Source organism: Eumetopias jubatus, unplaced genomic scaffold (assembly GCF_037043125.1).
Source record: "Eumetopias jubatus isolate StellerSeaLion01/CBP00866 unplaced genomic scaffold, mEumJub1_p1.0 scaffold_16, whole genome shotgun sequence".
NCBI classification, from domain to species: Eukaryota; Metazoa; Chordata; class Mammalia; order Carnivora; family Otariidae; genus Eumetopias; species Eumetopias jubatus.
The window spans coordinates 45,677,781-45,693,966 of NW_028274822.1; the positions used below are offsets into that span (position 1 = coordinate 45,677,781).

A 16,186-nucleotide genomic window follows, 5' to 3' on the forward strand; every position below is an offset into this window, starting at 1 on the left:
ATCGTCACATATATAGGATATTTAGTTACATCCATATATGTGGTTGAGAAAGCAAAGCATCTAATAAGTAGAGAATTGGTTGTATAAGAACCAAACTTGTTTTTTTTTTTTTTTAAAGATTTTATTTGAGAGAGAGAGAATGAGAGAGAGCACATGAGAGGGGTTAGAGTCAGAGGGAGAAACAGACTCCCTGCTGAGCAGGGAGCCTGATGGCGGGACTCGATCCGGGGACTCCTTGCTTAACCAACTGAGCCACCGAGGTGCCCCCAAACTTGTTATTTTGAAGTGATGTGTCAGAAGTAAATGCTGTCCTTAGAATCTGATGTAGTGGAACAAGTTGAATATTTTATCAAAAGTCTCTAGAGTAGCACTGTCCAGTAGAAATATATTGTAAGCCACATATATAATTTTACATTTGCTGATAGACACATTAAACAAGTAAAAGGAAACAGGAGAAATTAATATTACAATATATTTTATTTAAGCCATTATTTCCAAAATAATATCACTTTAATACATAATCTACATAAATATATTAATGAGATAGTTTATATTCTTTTGTTTCATACTTAGTCTTTGCAATCCCTTGTGGATCTTACTCTAATATCATTTTGAACTAGCCGCATTTCATTCTACCTAGTGGCTACTTTATTGGACAGTGCAGCTCTAAAATATTTTATTCTCACCTTTATTTTGTGACACATCTGTCTTTCCTAGAACTCTATCACTGGTCTGTTCTCAAATAGATTTTTCTAACAACCCTGGGTCTTGCCTCTGCATGCACTTTCCTGCTATGCTGGACTTTTGCTATCACTTGATTCATCCTTTATCTAATTCTGAGTCTCTCTTGGTTACTTTGTCTTTTTTCTCTTTGTTTAATACCATTTTTGAAATGAAAAAGTCATGTAGGGTCATTGTAAAGAGAAAATCATAAAGTATAAAATTTGCTAGAGATAAAAGCAAGTCACATTTCACTTTCCAATCTTAAGCTTCTCTCCTCTCCGCAGGGGTAACTACTTTGAATAGTTTAGTACCTATCCTTCTAAACATTTCTTTGTGCATTTACACACATGGCACTCATATCTACATAAACACATTTAGATAAATGTTTTTGTTTTTTAATAGGTTAGAATTTTATAAATGGAATGGCTGGGTCAAAGACCATGCTAAATTGCCAAATTACCCTGCAAAAAGATTGTCTTGGTTTGCCAGATTCCAGAGCCTTGGTTTTCAACATCCTCTGCCAGCATTGGATTTTAGTCATCTTTGAAAAATTTTTGCTCATCTGGTTGGTGAAAAGTGGTATCTTTTTCTAAAACTTTATTTTGAAATGATTTCATTCTTACAAAAAACGTTTTAAAGACCATATAAGAAATTCCTGTATGCCCTTCACTTTCATTTTTCTCCATATCATTCATTTCTTCTCCATATTTCTCTGAAACATTTGAGAGTAAGTTGCAGGCATGATTCTTTTTTACTTTTGATTACCGCAGTGTGTTTTTCATAAAAACAGGCACAAATTCTTAAATAACCAGAGTATAATTGTTAAAATTAATAATGCAATACTATAATCTTCAGACTTGTTTAAAATTTTGCCAGTCGTCCCATTAATGTATTTTTTTCAGGTTTAGGATCCAGTGCAGGATCAGATGTTGCATTTAATTGTCACATGCTTTGAGTATACCTTTGATCTGAAACCATTCTAAAGTCTGTTATCTTTCATGTTGTTGATGTTATTGAAGAATACATAGCAGTTATTTTGTGGAATGTCCCTCATTTTAGGTTTGACTGGTGTTTCCCCTTGATTAGATTCATGTTAGGCACTTTTGGCAGGAGCATCACAAATATGGTGGTGTGTCCTTCTCAGTGCATTCTCAAGTAGCTGTATGATAGTGATTTGTCCCATTACTTCTGAGAATCTTAATCACTTAGTTGAGGTGTGGCCTGCCACTTTCTCCACTGTAAAGTTATTTTTTTTCTCTTTTTAATTCATATGTATCTTGTTGGGCAGATACTTTGAGACACACATATGTTGTTCCTTCTTGTACTTTTTTTTTTTTAGCATTTATTTTAGCATCCATCATCCAATGATTCTTCACTGAAACAGTTATTACTGTGGTGGTTACCAAATGGTGACTAAATCAATCATTCCTTCTACATTTATTTGAAATCCTACTCTAAGGAAACCATTTCTCATTCCCTGCACCCATTCACTCATTCATTTATTTATATTTGAACGGATTTATGGATTCTTACTGTATTCTTTAGGTTATAATGTTACTTTGTTTTCTTTCTTTAGTTGTCCCCAATGTTGACCACTGGAGCTCCTCAAGCTGACTTTTTGATATGTATTCATTATTTTTTGAGCATTTCCTTATTTTCTTGCACCACAAAATGTTCTAGACTCATCTTGTTCTTTTTCCTGCCCCCATTTGGAATTACCTGTTTCTTCAAGCCCTGGTTCTTTTTTTAGAGGTTAATATTTAGAAACTTAGGTCTGAGTACTAGGATATTTTATTTTCTAGTCGTTTGTACATTTTGCATTTTATATGATCATTTCCATTACTTTTATATATATTGTTTCTTCAGTGAGTCATGTCTGTTTATATTTCAAAATATTCTTTAAAAAATTAATTAGCTGATCTGTTCCCTCAGTTTAACTATGGATAATCATCAGTGGTAAGGAGATCATTGCCTCCGATCAGCCATGGGATAATAAAAGTTGACAGGCTCCGGTTATTTTCACCTATGGCTTTTTACACTGCCAGATAGAGCCAAGGGATTTTTGTGGCATAGGACTGGTTCAGTTTCTTAAAGGACCTAGCAGTACATGGCATGGATAGGACGTGTTCAGATCTAGAATCAGCCTTTCCAATTTGAGTCAACAAAAGTTAATACTGTTTTATTCTTTAGATTCTTAGCTTTTTTTGTGTACATATGATCATTTCCCCCTTCTCTGCATATTGGAATAGACCTCATCTTTTCACATATTTGGTGCAGATGGGGTTTAAATTGGTTTAGATGGAATCTTACATTTTGCTTTTCCTGATGGATTTAATTTCATTCTTGGAGTTCTTTAGATATTTTTTCTTTTTCAAGTTGTTAGTGTTGGTTTGTGAGTAAAGAGAAAAAAATTCCTCCTCTCAACCTTAAATGTTCTTGTTTCTTGCATTAGGAGAAGGAAAAGGAAAATGAAGAGGAACATCAATAAATGACAGCCATCTGGAAATTGATAGTTCACTTTTAATTAAATAATTCCTTAAGATGTGATAACTGCCTAAGACCGTGTTTTTTAAGTATAAAATAACTTTATTTTTATGAAAGTAGTATATGAATTGTAGAAAATTAAAAAGCACAGATAACGTAAAAATAAGATAACAAACACTATTCTCACCACCTAAAGATTTTCACTGGTGACATCTCTGTATATATTGCTGTATCTCTCCTTATCTACATACATGTGCACACACTCCTGTTACGCTCAATAAAAGTAAATCACTTGTGGAGCTCATATGCACAGGTCCTCTTCCCTTTAAATTCTGATAACATGTGTGAGAATATATTATTGTTCTGTTGTAGTGTTTGATTTGAGTATTTTCTAAATCACCTTCTATTTTTACTTAAATCAACCCTTATTTTTTGTATTTCATCATGAGTGTAACTACTTCAGAGTGTCCTGTAAGTGGTTTTAAAGCAAAAAAAATTTGTATTAATCATTATATAAAAGAATGTAGTTTTAAATCTCTAGTTAGGAAGATAACTTTTATTCTGTAAATTGTACTTCTGTTACCTTATAAATATAATCTTCATAGTTTCTTGGTGAAGATTTATTGTTAAAAATGAGTTCTGACCTTTTCAGGTTCATTTTTTAATTCTATCAATAGATTTAATAGTGGTTATTTGACCTTACTCCAAATAATTGATGTAGTGGTTCTTAGTGGAATTTTTGGGCCATGGAACTGCCTCTCATTTAATAGGTTGATAATTATGGGTGTTTTGTAATATCTTTCAGTATTTATTAGGAAGTTACCATCGTCAAATATAAAATGTTGAATGTGTTTATATCTGTCCTTATCATATATACTCAGTTTTTTTTGTTAATATAGACTGTTTTAGAGGTAATAGACATGTACATTAAAAAAGTAAAAGTATATACAGAATAAAGTTTTTCAGGAAAATATTTCTTTAATATTTGTAGAAGAATCTACTTTTTATTATCATTTCAGTAGAGTCAGCTGAAGCCAGGAATTTTGCTTTTTGCTTTTTAGGTGATGTATACACAAACTTATAAAAGAATATGAATATATACTACTTTTTCTTTTTTTTTTAATAACTACCTTTTCATTAGTGTTCATCTTTGGTCTTGAATGATCTTAGGGAAGTGTATTGATGAATGCTGTAAAAATAATGCAGTTTACAAAAAAAGAAAACCTGTTGAAGTTAGATAACATAGCTTACATTAGGTAAAAGTATTGGGGTTATTGGGACAATTGGAATAATTTGAATGGGTTTGTGGATTACATGGTATTACTGTACCAATATTTGTTGTACTGTGGTTGTATATGGGAATTTCCTTGTTTTTAGGAATTGACACTGAAGTATTAGGAGTAGTGGGATATTATGTCTGTACCTGACTCTCAAAAGATTTTGAAAAAAGTGTGTGTGTGCTTGCATGTGTGTACATATTGGTGTGTGTGTTTAGAGATGGAGTAAGACAAATGTGAAATGCCGACGATTGGGGAGTGTGGGAGAAAGATATTTGGGAATTCTTCATGCTATTCTTAAAACTGTAAATTTAAAATTATTTCAAAAATTAAAAGTTAAAAAGACTTAGGTTGGGGAACTGTCTTAAAACTAAAGTACTCCATAAAAGTTGCTGTATTTATAGATATTTAGAACCACAAGGGACTTTGGAGATCTACTTTAACTCCCATTATTTTACAAATGAGGCCTTGAGAGCGTGGCAGATTAGATTTAACAGTATTCTAATGTGGACTTGTTAAGTACTAATCAGCATGACTACAATTTTTCTTGAAGGGTCATGAGGAAGCCATAGTCTCTTAGTAAGGTTTGTTGTTTTTATTTTTGCAGGGTGGTCAGCAAACCTCATATCTGAATATATTAAAGCCATATTAATACTCAGAGAAGAAAAGAAAAACTTCAAGGAGTAGACTTAAATGGGTTGTATATATATATTTTTAAAATTTTATTTATTTATTTGTCAGAGAGAAAGAGCACAAGCAGGGGGAGAGACAGGCTGAGGATGAAGCAGGCTCCCCCGCTGAGCAGGGAGCTCAGTGTGATTGGTGGGGGCCTCTATCCCAGGGATCATGATCTGAGCCTGAGGCAGATGCTTAACTGACTGAGCCACCCAGGTGTCCCCCTGGGTTATATGTTCTAATTAAAAATGGCTGGCTGGTTTTAAAAAATGGCAAGATTTTCGAACCCTGTATCCTAAATTCCATTCAAGATCTTTACAGAATAATAAAATAGTTCCAGCTAGTGTTTCCTGTTAGTGCTGTTTTAAGAATTTTGACAGTGTAATTAAGCATTATGGATAATTCAGTACAATATAATAATTCCTGGTCTTCTTTTGTCTGAGGATCACTGTAACAAACATTTTATCATGCCTGATTGAGCAACATAGTGTAATATGTGAGGAGGAACATCAAGAGCCTAAACTTGTTTTTAAACAACAAAAACAAAAAGGGAAACAAACTTTGGGAAGTGTTGGTTATGTCTATTACCTTGATTGTGGTAATGGTGCCGCAGGTGTTTGCATATGTCCAAACTCATCAAATTGTACAAGTTAAATATGTGTGGGTCTTTGTATATTGGTTATACCTCTAAAAAATCTGTAAAAAATAAACAAAACATAAATTTGTTAGGAAAATTGAAGGTCAGTGAGAAGTAGGGTTTTTTTCTTTAGTAAGAAAAAGGTAGTAAAACCAGTTCTAGTAGAAAAAAATAATGCAGCAAAAGATTTCCTAGGATTCCTCATATGGAGTGTAGAGAACGACTTCATCTGGGATCTGTGTTAGACTTTATTTAGCCGAATAAAGTTCTTTTATTTTCATTATTTTAATTTGTATTTAATATTTCTAGGTAAACAAAATTCTAAAACAGTGTAACAGTTTGGTAATAGGATTTATAAGTTTGTATTTGGAGGGTTTACAAACACTAGTAACTGGATCACTACCAATTTGCAGAGTTAGCAAAACTAATTCATAAGATCACAGTGAACATGCTTAACCACTTCATTGCACTAGTGAGAATTTGCTTTGTTTTATAAAGTTAATTCTTAATGGTATTAGTGCCCTATTATTTTCTGTCTCATATATGTCTCAGTAGTGCCCTATTATTTTCTTTACATACATACATATACATATACATATATGTATTTGTAATTGAAGACACCTATTCATTGTCTTCTCTATATGCTGAGCCCTAACAGATGGGCAATAGGCATAAATTGTTGGTCACTGCTGCCGGAAAAAGAAAAGTTGTGTGATTCCTGCCTCCTCCTTGACATTTTCAGCAGAGCCTGTTGCCTGGACTTGGGTTTGAGGTTTTTGGCAGTATGAAAATGGCAGGGGGAAGGGAATAAGCATGTCAGTTTTGTTGAATTCCTTCATTCTAGATCTCTTTTTAGAAAACACATGTACTATGTATAGAGCTATTACATATCTCAGTAATTCCATTTCCTGAGCTGTGCAAATATTGTACATGTTATTAACCTTTGTAAACCTCAGTTGCCTCATCTGTAAAATGGAGAACATAAGCACTTTTACCTCATAGCCTGGGTTTGAGGATTGACTGAATATAGGGGTGTATATAAAACAACTATGGCAGTACCTAGCACATGGTAAGATCTCTGTGTGTGTTATTATCTTTGAATGTATCTATTGTTCGGAATTATTTTGCAGAGGAACTAGGAAAAAATTGAAGTGCTATTGATACTCAGGTAACAAATCTTTTATTAAACTCGAGAAATAATTAGAATGCTATTTGTATTTAAGCAGATAGGAAGAAAATTATTTTTAATATTGGTATTTGTTTTGTTTTAATAGGTATCAGCAGATGTTGCATACGAACTTGGTCTACCTTGCTACAATAGCAGATTCTAATCAAAATATGCAGTCTCTTTTACCAGCAGTAAGTACCTTTAAAATTGTGTGAAGTAGACAAAATCTTACATAGAATTATGCACAGGATAACACATTTTTGTTTAGTGATTTTAAAGTTTTGTTTAGTAAATTCTGCCCTCTGAGAACATGAGGGTATTCTGTATGATCTAAAAGCTTCATTGTTTTGCCTTGATATTTAATTTGAATCAGTTCACCTAGAATTGTTTCTCTCCCTGAAGAAGTTATATTCATCCATCCATTCACCCACATACCCACCTTCCTACTTATTTACTTATTTTAATTTGTAATCGTACATATAATTTATGAATAACTGTGTAGTATTTCAAAGCAAATCCCAGGCATCATATACTTTCCCTGGTAAATACCTCAGTACACATTTCTAGCAGAGAAGCAGCGTTATTCCACCCAACAAGATTAACCAAAATTTCTTAATGTCTTCTTATACCCAGGCTATCTTCAGTTTTCACTGATTATCTTAAAAATACCCAAATGTTTAAATGATTGTTTGCTGCAGAATCCAAACAAGGTCCAAGTGTTGCATTGGTTGATATGTGTCTTAAGTCTCTTTGAATCTATATTAGTTTATCTTTTTTATTCTCCATTTATTTGTTGAAGAAACTGGGTCATATATTTTGTAGAGTTTCTTACATTCTGGATTTGGCTGATTGTATCCTCATGGTCCTTTAACATGTTCTTCCATTTCATCTCTTACTTCTTATAAACTGATAATTAGGTAGAGAGGCTTGATTAGAGTTAGGTTCAGTTTTGTGTTAATATTTCACTGAAGGACGCCTAGGTGGCTCAGTCAGTTAAGTGTCCGACTCTTGATCTCAGCTCAGGTCATGATCCCAGGGTTGTGAGTTTAAGCCCTCTGTTGGACTCCACTTAAAAAAGAATATTTCATTAATGGTGTTGTATATTGTCTATTGTATCAGGAGGAACATTTTGGTTGTTCCATTTTTAGTAATATTAAGATTGATCAATGGGACTGGCTGGCTGGCTCAGTTGGTAGAGCATGCAACTCTTTTTTCTTAAGGGGTTCCTGTCATTTTAATTAGGTTTGCTATGAAAAGCAATAACCTCGGCTAATCACTCTGCCCTCCTCCTCCACCTAACCCCCATCTCCCTTCATATGCACATAGCACAGGAACCCAAAGGCCCTCCTCCCCACAATCCTTCCCACTCCCATTATGGGAAGAAATGTCACTAAATGGACTCAGCGTCCTCCATATAGCATGAAACAGGATGAATAAAAATATCTTTAGGAAGAGTTTTGTTGTGCTATTATTTTAGGGTGGAGTCAGGGGCAGAGAGAGAGGCAAAGGCTGGGTGAGGTCTGGGGATCTCTTAGAGATCAGAATTGGCCTGAGGGGCATACAGCCCATCATTCCACCCGGAAAGGGGGCTACATCTAAGAGGGTTGGGGCTAGGATGGGCTAGGCTGTATGCATGAGGATAAGGACAGCTAAAAATCCATTCTTCCTCCCCCCTCACCCTCCCCAGCTCCCAAGCAGGGAACAGAGTCACAATTCTCTCAAGGTTTCACCTGTGGTTCCTAGAACTTTGGGCAGGCAGTGAGTGGGGTATATCCCCTGGTGCTGCCTGACCCCTTCCCCAGCTCAGGGCTTCTCTCCTGTGAGCACCAGGGCCTGCAGGATGTCAGACAGTGATACAATCCCCTTGACCACATCATTCTCATCCACCACGACAAGTCGGTGAACCTCTGCTTCCACCAGCCTGTTGATGATGGTCTCCAGAGTCTCGTGCAGGTAGCACTTGAGGACACCCTCAAAGTAATGGGATCGATGTTGCAGGACTTTGGTCACAGACACGTCAGGTTGTTGTAGGTCTTTTCTGCTGCCAGATTGATAACATCAAACTTGGAGTAGATGTCCACCACATGCCCTTTCTCATCTACTACTGGCAGTGCTGAGACTCGGTGTTGAACAAAGATGCCCAGAGCCACATAGGGGTGGTGGTGCGGACCATAGCAATGTTGGCGTAGGTGCCAATCTGTAGCTCTTCCAGAGACTTAGACATGAACTCTGGCTTGGGGAACTCAGTGATAAACAATTTGAGGAACTTGAGGATGCGCTTGTGGGTGAGGATGTACAAAGTGTTGCCTGATTCCGGGTCAATAACTGGCAGTCTGTGGATCTTGTTTCGAATTAATGAAGAGACAGCATCAAACAAGCTGGCATTAGGAGAAATGCAGACGAGTGGTTTGAAGGAATCCTGTAGGTACACCTCTCTCCAAGTTTCTATCTTGTGTTCTTCCAACTCATAGATCTGTACCAAGGCTGACTTATAGTAGAGATGCAGGATATTGATGAAATCAGTGATGGTCAGCATGCCTACAAAACTTTGCTTCTTACTATCCCACAAAGGGGCAGCTCGTACACCATTAGTCACCAAAGCAAAGAAAGCTTTCTTCACCTGCAGGGAGGTATCAAATACAACCAATCTGGAGCTTGTGGGAATCAGGTCATAGCAGCGATGAGACTTCATGAAGGAAGTATACACACTATTGTTGGATTCTGGGGTCTCTTGAGGATGCTCATTTTCCAGAGCTGGGGAGCTATCTGAAGAAGTGACCCTCTCCATTTCAAGAGGCGCTGACTGGGTTCGCTCACTTTAGGAAGCTCTCTGGGAGCCGGTCCGAGCATGCAACTCTTGATCATGAGTTCAAGCCCTAAGTTGGGCATGAAGTCTACGTAAGGAAAAAAAAAAGATTGATTGATGGGTGCAGTTGATACCGCCCTGATAGAGTTCCCCGTCAACCTTTCACTTAATGGTTTTAGCAGTCATTGATGCTTGTTGACCAGATCTGTTATTTCATATTGGGATCACAGAATGATGAATTTCTAATCTTACAGTTCCTTCTGTATTTATTAGCAATACTTCTTTTAAAAAAGAAAAACTTCCTTTCATCAAGTATTTGGTTATCCTGAGATAGTCTGTATATGAGAATCATGATTAAAGGCTGGTTTCTAGCCTCTTGTCAGTTTTCAGAATAACAGGTTGGCCCCTAGCAATCTGTGAAGGTGACCAGTGATTTTTTTTTTTATTGTCATCTAAACATACACGTTTTTATATTTTTAATGTGTCCATTGTAGTCATTCTTTCTGATACTTCAGGTTATCTCCTCTTTGGTCAGTGAGAGCCTGTTCATATGGCTGCTGTGTCCATCTGACATGATTCAAGTATTCTTGTATAGCTTCTTTTCTTTCAGGATTTGAGAGAGCTGTCAGGCTGACTATATTTTCTTCCCCAGAACTATTCTGCCTTGGCTATTTTTTCAAGCAGTACTTTTTCAATGGGAATTGATATTGACCACAATTTGGATGTTTTGGGGCATTCATTATTACTGGGTTTTCATTGTTTCTAGGTATTTTTTTGGTGGACAGAACTAGAAAACACATTTTTTAGAAAAAGAAAGAGTGTTGAATTAGTGCTGTTTCCCTTCTGGAAAAGGTTTTTATTTAGCTTTGATTTTCTGTATTATCTCTTCTCTCTTATTCTAAAACTCTTGGTACCTTAATGACATTATTATGGTTGTTTATTTGCTTTATACTACTACATATATGAGGTAATTTCAGTATAACAATACCAAGATTGCCACTAACAATAAGATGTTTGTCCTTAAGATCTATCCCACTAGGAATATATAATCAATACATTTCTTTTAGACTCTGAAATAATTCATGTGGTTATTACTTTGAACTTGATTACCAGCTAGGTGGAATTTATTTTTGTGACTGGTGTGAGGAATGGGTTCAATTTCATTTGTTTCCATATGGATAGATTTCTGTTCAGCATTATCTATTGGAAAAACAAAATAACTTTTCTCTGTTTTGTCATGCCACTGATTTCATATATCAAGTGTCCATATATATGTGGGTCTCTATTCTGTCTCATTGGTCTGTTTTTATAAATTCTGTCTTTTCACACTTGTCATAGTCTTATAAATCTTGATATGTTAGAGAAGTTCTTTACTTATGTTTTTCAACAATATCTTGGCTATCTTGGTCCTTTGCATTTCCATATATGCTTAAAAATCAGCATGTCCAACATAATCCTGTTTGATTTTCATTGAGATTATCTTGACTCTTGGGGAGAATTTATATCTTCACAATATTGAGTCTGTCAAATCATGATCATTGCATAAATTTTCATTTATTTAATCCTTCAAATATCTTTCAGTGGAGTTTTATGATTTTCCCTGCAGAGGATTTGCACATCTCTCATTGGACTTATTGCTAGGCACTTCATATTTTTTGAGGCTATTTTAAGAGTCTTTGTTTTTTAAACAAAGATTTATTTTCTAACTGCATTTGCTATTTACATGGAAATGCAATTGATACTGAATTTCAGTCTTGTTCAACTCTTATTTCTAACAATTTTTCTGTAGATAGCTTCTGTTTTCTATATTCACGAACATATTTGTGAATAATGAGTTTTGTTTCTTTCTTGCCCATCCTTACACCTTTTATTTCTTTCTCTTGCCTTACTTCTCTGGCTAGGACCTCCACTACATTCCTGAATAGAAGTGGTGATAGAGGACATCTTTATCTTGTTCCAGATCACAAAGGGAAAGCTTTCACTGTTTGACCATTAATAAGTATGATGCTTGCTGTAGTTTTTTGTAGATGCCTTTTATCAGATTAAGGAAGTTCCCTTCTGTTTCTGTTGTGCTAAGTAAGAGTTTATATCGTGAATGGATGTTAAATTTTATTAAATACTTTTATTGCATCTAATGAGATGATCATAAATTTTTTCTTTTTTAATCTGTTAATGTGATTTACATTGATTTACTTTTTAATGTGCAATCCATCTTGCATTCTTGTAATTAACCTACTTTTTCATGACCCACTTGGTCATGGTCTTTGGTTTGGTTTGGGCATGGTCTCTTAAAAAAATTGCTGTATTCAGTTTGTTAAAATTTTGATCAAGATTTTTATGTCTTTGTTCTTGAGTGTAATTGACCTTTAATTTTCTCTTCTTATAATGCATTTGTCTGGGTTTTATTTTGAGGTTATGTTGGTTTTATAAAATGAGCTGGAAACTTTTCCTACTTTTTGTTATCTGGAATAATTTGTATGATAGAGCTACCGTTTCTTAAATGATTGGTGTACTTCTTTAGAAAAGCTGTCTAGGTCTGGAGTTTTCTTTGTGAGGCGGCTTTTGTTTACTAACTCAATTTCTTTATTGGTTACAGGACAATTTATAACATATATTTTATGAGTTGCCTATTTTGGTAAATTGTGGTTTTTAGCATTTACTAAATTTTCAGATTTATTGGCATAAAGTTCATGAAATAATCTTGTCTTTCTAATGTCCTCAGGATCTATGGTGATATTTTCTTTTTTATTTTTAGCATAGTTTATTTATGCCATCTCTTATAAAATGTTTTTGATCATTCTTGCCAGTTGTTTATCTTTTTTTTTTTTTTTGTCTTTTCAAAGAATCAGTTTTTGGCTTTGATTTTTCAGTGGCAGCATTTCTAGAACTTTTTGTTCTCAGAACCCCATTATACTTAAAAATTATTGAGGACTCTGAAGAACTTTATATGGGTTATATATATTGATGTATTTGTTAAGTATTCCTCAGTTTTTAAATTAAGACTGAGAAAAATTTTAAAGTATTAGCTCATTTAGAATGAACAGTAATAAACCCATTGCATGTTAATGTAAATAACGTTCTTTAAAAGAAAAAGAACTAAACCTTTTAGAACAGATTTAGTGAGAAAGGAATAGCATTGTATAGTAATTTTGCAAATTTCTTTTAAATGTCTGACTTAATAGAAAACAGCTGTATTCTCATATCTACTTCTGAATTCAATTTAGTGTAATATGTTTTAGTTGAAATAGAACAAAATCCAGTTTCGCTCAGATATAGAATTGGAAAAGGGAAGACTGTTTTAATAGCCTTTTCAGATTGTTGTACAATAATCTTCTTTGATAGTACAGAGGATCTCAACAAGTGTTTTTTCTAAAGGTTATTTGCAGTATGGAATCTGAAACAATATCAGTAGATTTTTCTTATTCTGGTACATTGGAGTTCATTGGTCTGTCCTGCATTTTGGATGGATCTTCTAATCATGCATAATTTTGTAACATGTTTGGTCATTTGGGAAATAGAAGTGCATTGAGTCATGTACATCCCTAAATATTGACATAGTTCATTAGATGATACTAAAAACCACATTTGTTGAAATCACCACCAATCTCATCAGAAGTTAAGTATTAGGATGCTGTCCAACTCAAGATGGTAGATATAAGTTTGCCAAATTCCCAATTCTTCCTTGAAAGGTCAAGTTTAATCATTGGCAGCAAATGCTGTCGGTTGTTTTCCAGGCTCACTGTGTTCATTTATGAGCAAATGCTGCCAGATACCCAAGCCTGGTTTGTCTAGCAGTTGTACTTTCAATTAAAAATGGTGTTCATGAAAACTGCGTAGATCAGCAAGCAACTCAATCAGAGTGCTTTTATCTTACTTTGATTTACAACAGATATATTTATTATATTCTCATTTTGTCCCAGAATATTTAACTAAGTAATTTTTACTGTTTTATCAAGGACATTCTTAAGTGAAGTGACTTTTTTTTTTTAACTGCTAGTCTGGCAATCAGTAATACAATGATTTACTGTAGAGTTTGGTGCCTTGATTCATACCAAGGCTCTAGCAGTTACACCCACTCTCTTACCTTTGCACCATTGCTTTAAATACCAACATGGCATAAAAGTATTGTTATGGAAATATTTTGACCTTTTGGACTAAAATTAGAGTCTTGAGGACCACATTTTGTGAACTATTGCTCTTCTGTTTGAGTGTGATTAATTTCTGATCTTGTCTTTATTATTTCCTTTTACTTTCTTTTGCTGTATTTTGCTGTTCTGAATTTTGAGATGAATGCCTACTTCATCAGTTTTCATTTTTTAATACTCATATAAGTATTTAAGGGCATAAATTTCCCCCTAGTCATAGTTCTAATATGTAGTATATTTATTCAGTTCCAAATATTTTCTAATTTCCAGTATTATTTCTTCTTTAGACATGGGTTGACACACTTTAGTTTCCAAACATACGGAAATTTTATCATTTTTTTATTAATGATTTCTGGCTTTATTGCATGTGGTTACATAACATTTTATATGATTTAGTTCTCTGGAATTCTTTGAGATTTGTTTTATGTTGCAGCATACAGTCAGTTTTTACAGATGTTCTGTGTATACTTAAAAAGAATGTGTATTCTTTAGCCCCTCAATGCCTGTATATATTTATTGGATCAAGTGTGGTGATCTTGTTTGAATCTTCTATAGCTTTACTTTTTTTTTTTAACCTTTCTGATGCTTTGTTTGTTCTAGCAGTTACTGAGAGATGTATGTTTAAAATGTAGTTGTGGATTGTCTCTTTTTCCTTATAACTCTTAAAAGTTTTAGCTTAATATGACATTTTGAGGCATTGTTAAGTGCACATATATTTTAGAATATTACAGGTCTGGTTCTTTGTAACGTTGTCGTTATGAAGTATTCCCCTCTTATGTCTAATAATGCATTTTTTCTTAATGTCTATTTATCCGACATTAGAATAGCTCAGTTGGTTTCCTTTAGTGTTTGCATGGTATATTCACCTTTCCATTCCCTTGTGTTAGAGATATGAACGGCATGTAGATTTTTTTTTTTAAAAAATCCAATGTAGCAGTCTTTTAATTGGAACATTAAATCCATCCATTTATATTGAATGTAATCGCTCATGTATGAGTTTAAAGTTACCATCATACAATGTAATTTCTCTTTGTCTCATCTGTTGTATATTCCTTTTTTCTGTTCTTTTTTGCCTTCTTTTAATTATTTTTTTATTCCTCTTTTCTAGTTTGGAAATTATGTACTTATAAAATTAATATTCTTTCAGTGGTTATTATACTGTTTGTAATGTGCATCTCAGACAATTCATGGACGCTTGGATACTTTATTTCTATTCATTCCTCAGTGACTCATTTATTGTAAGGCATTTTAAATCTTTACATGTTTACTCACAAATTATTTTTTAAGTTAGTATTCATTAGAGTTATCATCATTGTTACCATTTGTGATGCTTTTATTTATTTATTTATTTTTTAAAGATTTTGTTTATTTATTTGACAGAGAGAGACACAGCGAGAGAGGGGACACAAGCAGGGGGAGTGAGCGAGGGAGAGGCAGGCTTCCTGCCGAGCGGAGAGCCCAACGTGGGGCTCAATCCCAGGACCCTGGGATCATGACCTGAGCCGAAGGCAGACGTTTAACGACTGAGCCACCCAGGCGCCCTATTTATTTTTTTAAAAAGATTTTATTTATTAGAGAGAATGAGAGAGACAGCACATGAGAGGGGGGAGGGTCAGAGGGAGAAGCAGACTCCCCGCTGAGCAGGGAGCCCAACGTGGGACTTGATCCTGGGACTCCAGGATCATGACCCAAGCCGAAGGCAGTCGCCCAACCAACTGAGCCACCCGGGCGCCCATTTGTGATGCTTTTAATTTCTCCCTTCATTTACAACCTCTTTTTCTCAGATCATTTTCTTTTTCCTCCCTATAGAACATATTTTAGTATTTTCTTTAGGACTGGTTTGCTTGTGACAAATGCCTTCAGGTTTGTTTGTTGTTTGGTGATCTGAAAATGCCTTAATCTCACCATTGTTCTCACAGAATATTTTTGCCAGGACAGATTATTGTTTTCTAGCTTGTATCTATTGGAAATATAGTTGTTGGTGTTACTATTTTGAAGTTAATCTATTTTTTGCTTTCTGAAGTCTTTTTCTGAAGTCTTGCTGTACTTTCTGTAAGTGTGGAGTTCTTTGATTTATCCAGCTTGGTGTGTGTTGAGATTTCTGAAATCTGGTAATTGATGTCTTTTATCAATTTTGGGAAATTACCTGCTGGCTTTATAGATTGGCTAATATGTCCATAGCAAATGTTACCTGCCCCCCCCCGCCGCCAAGTTTGGGCCCACCTCTCTGGATTTTCTTTCTTCTTCTGAACTTGGCCTGATCATTTTTTA

The 16,186-nt window shown here is 34.7% G+C and overlaps 1 protein-coding gene and 1 pseudogene across 3 annotated transcripts in view; one reads left to right on the forward strand and one right to left on the reverse strand.

Moving 5' to 3' along the window:
• Positions 1 to 16,186, forward strand: part of SS18 (SS18 subunit of BAF chromatin remodeling complex) — an 84,285-nt gene that overhangs the window by 3,457 nt on the left and 64,642 nt on the right. For all 3 annotated transcript variants that reach the window (XM_028098339.2, XM_028098341.2, XM_028098342.2), the window contains exon 3: positions 7,071 to 7,155. In XM_028098339.2, the coding sequence (XP_027954140.2) occupies positions 7,071 to 7,155 (85 nt within the window). The remainder of the gene's footprint in view (positions 1 to 7,070; positions 7,156 to 16,186) is intronic.
• LOC114205047 (5'-AMP-activated protein kinase subunit gamma-1 pseudogene) lies at positions 8,677 to 9,752 on the reverse strand (annotated as a pseudogene).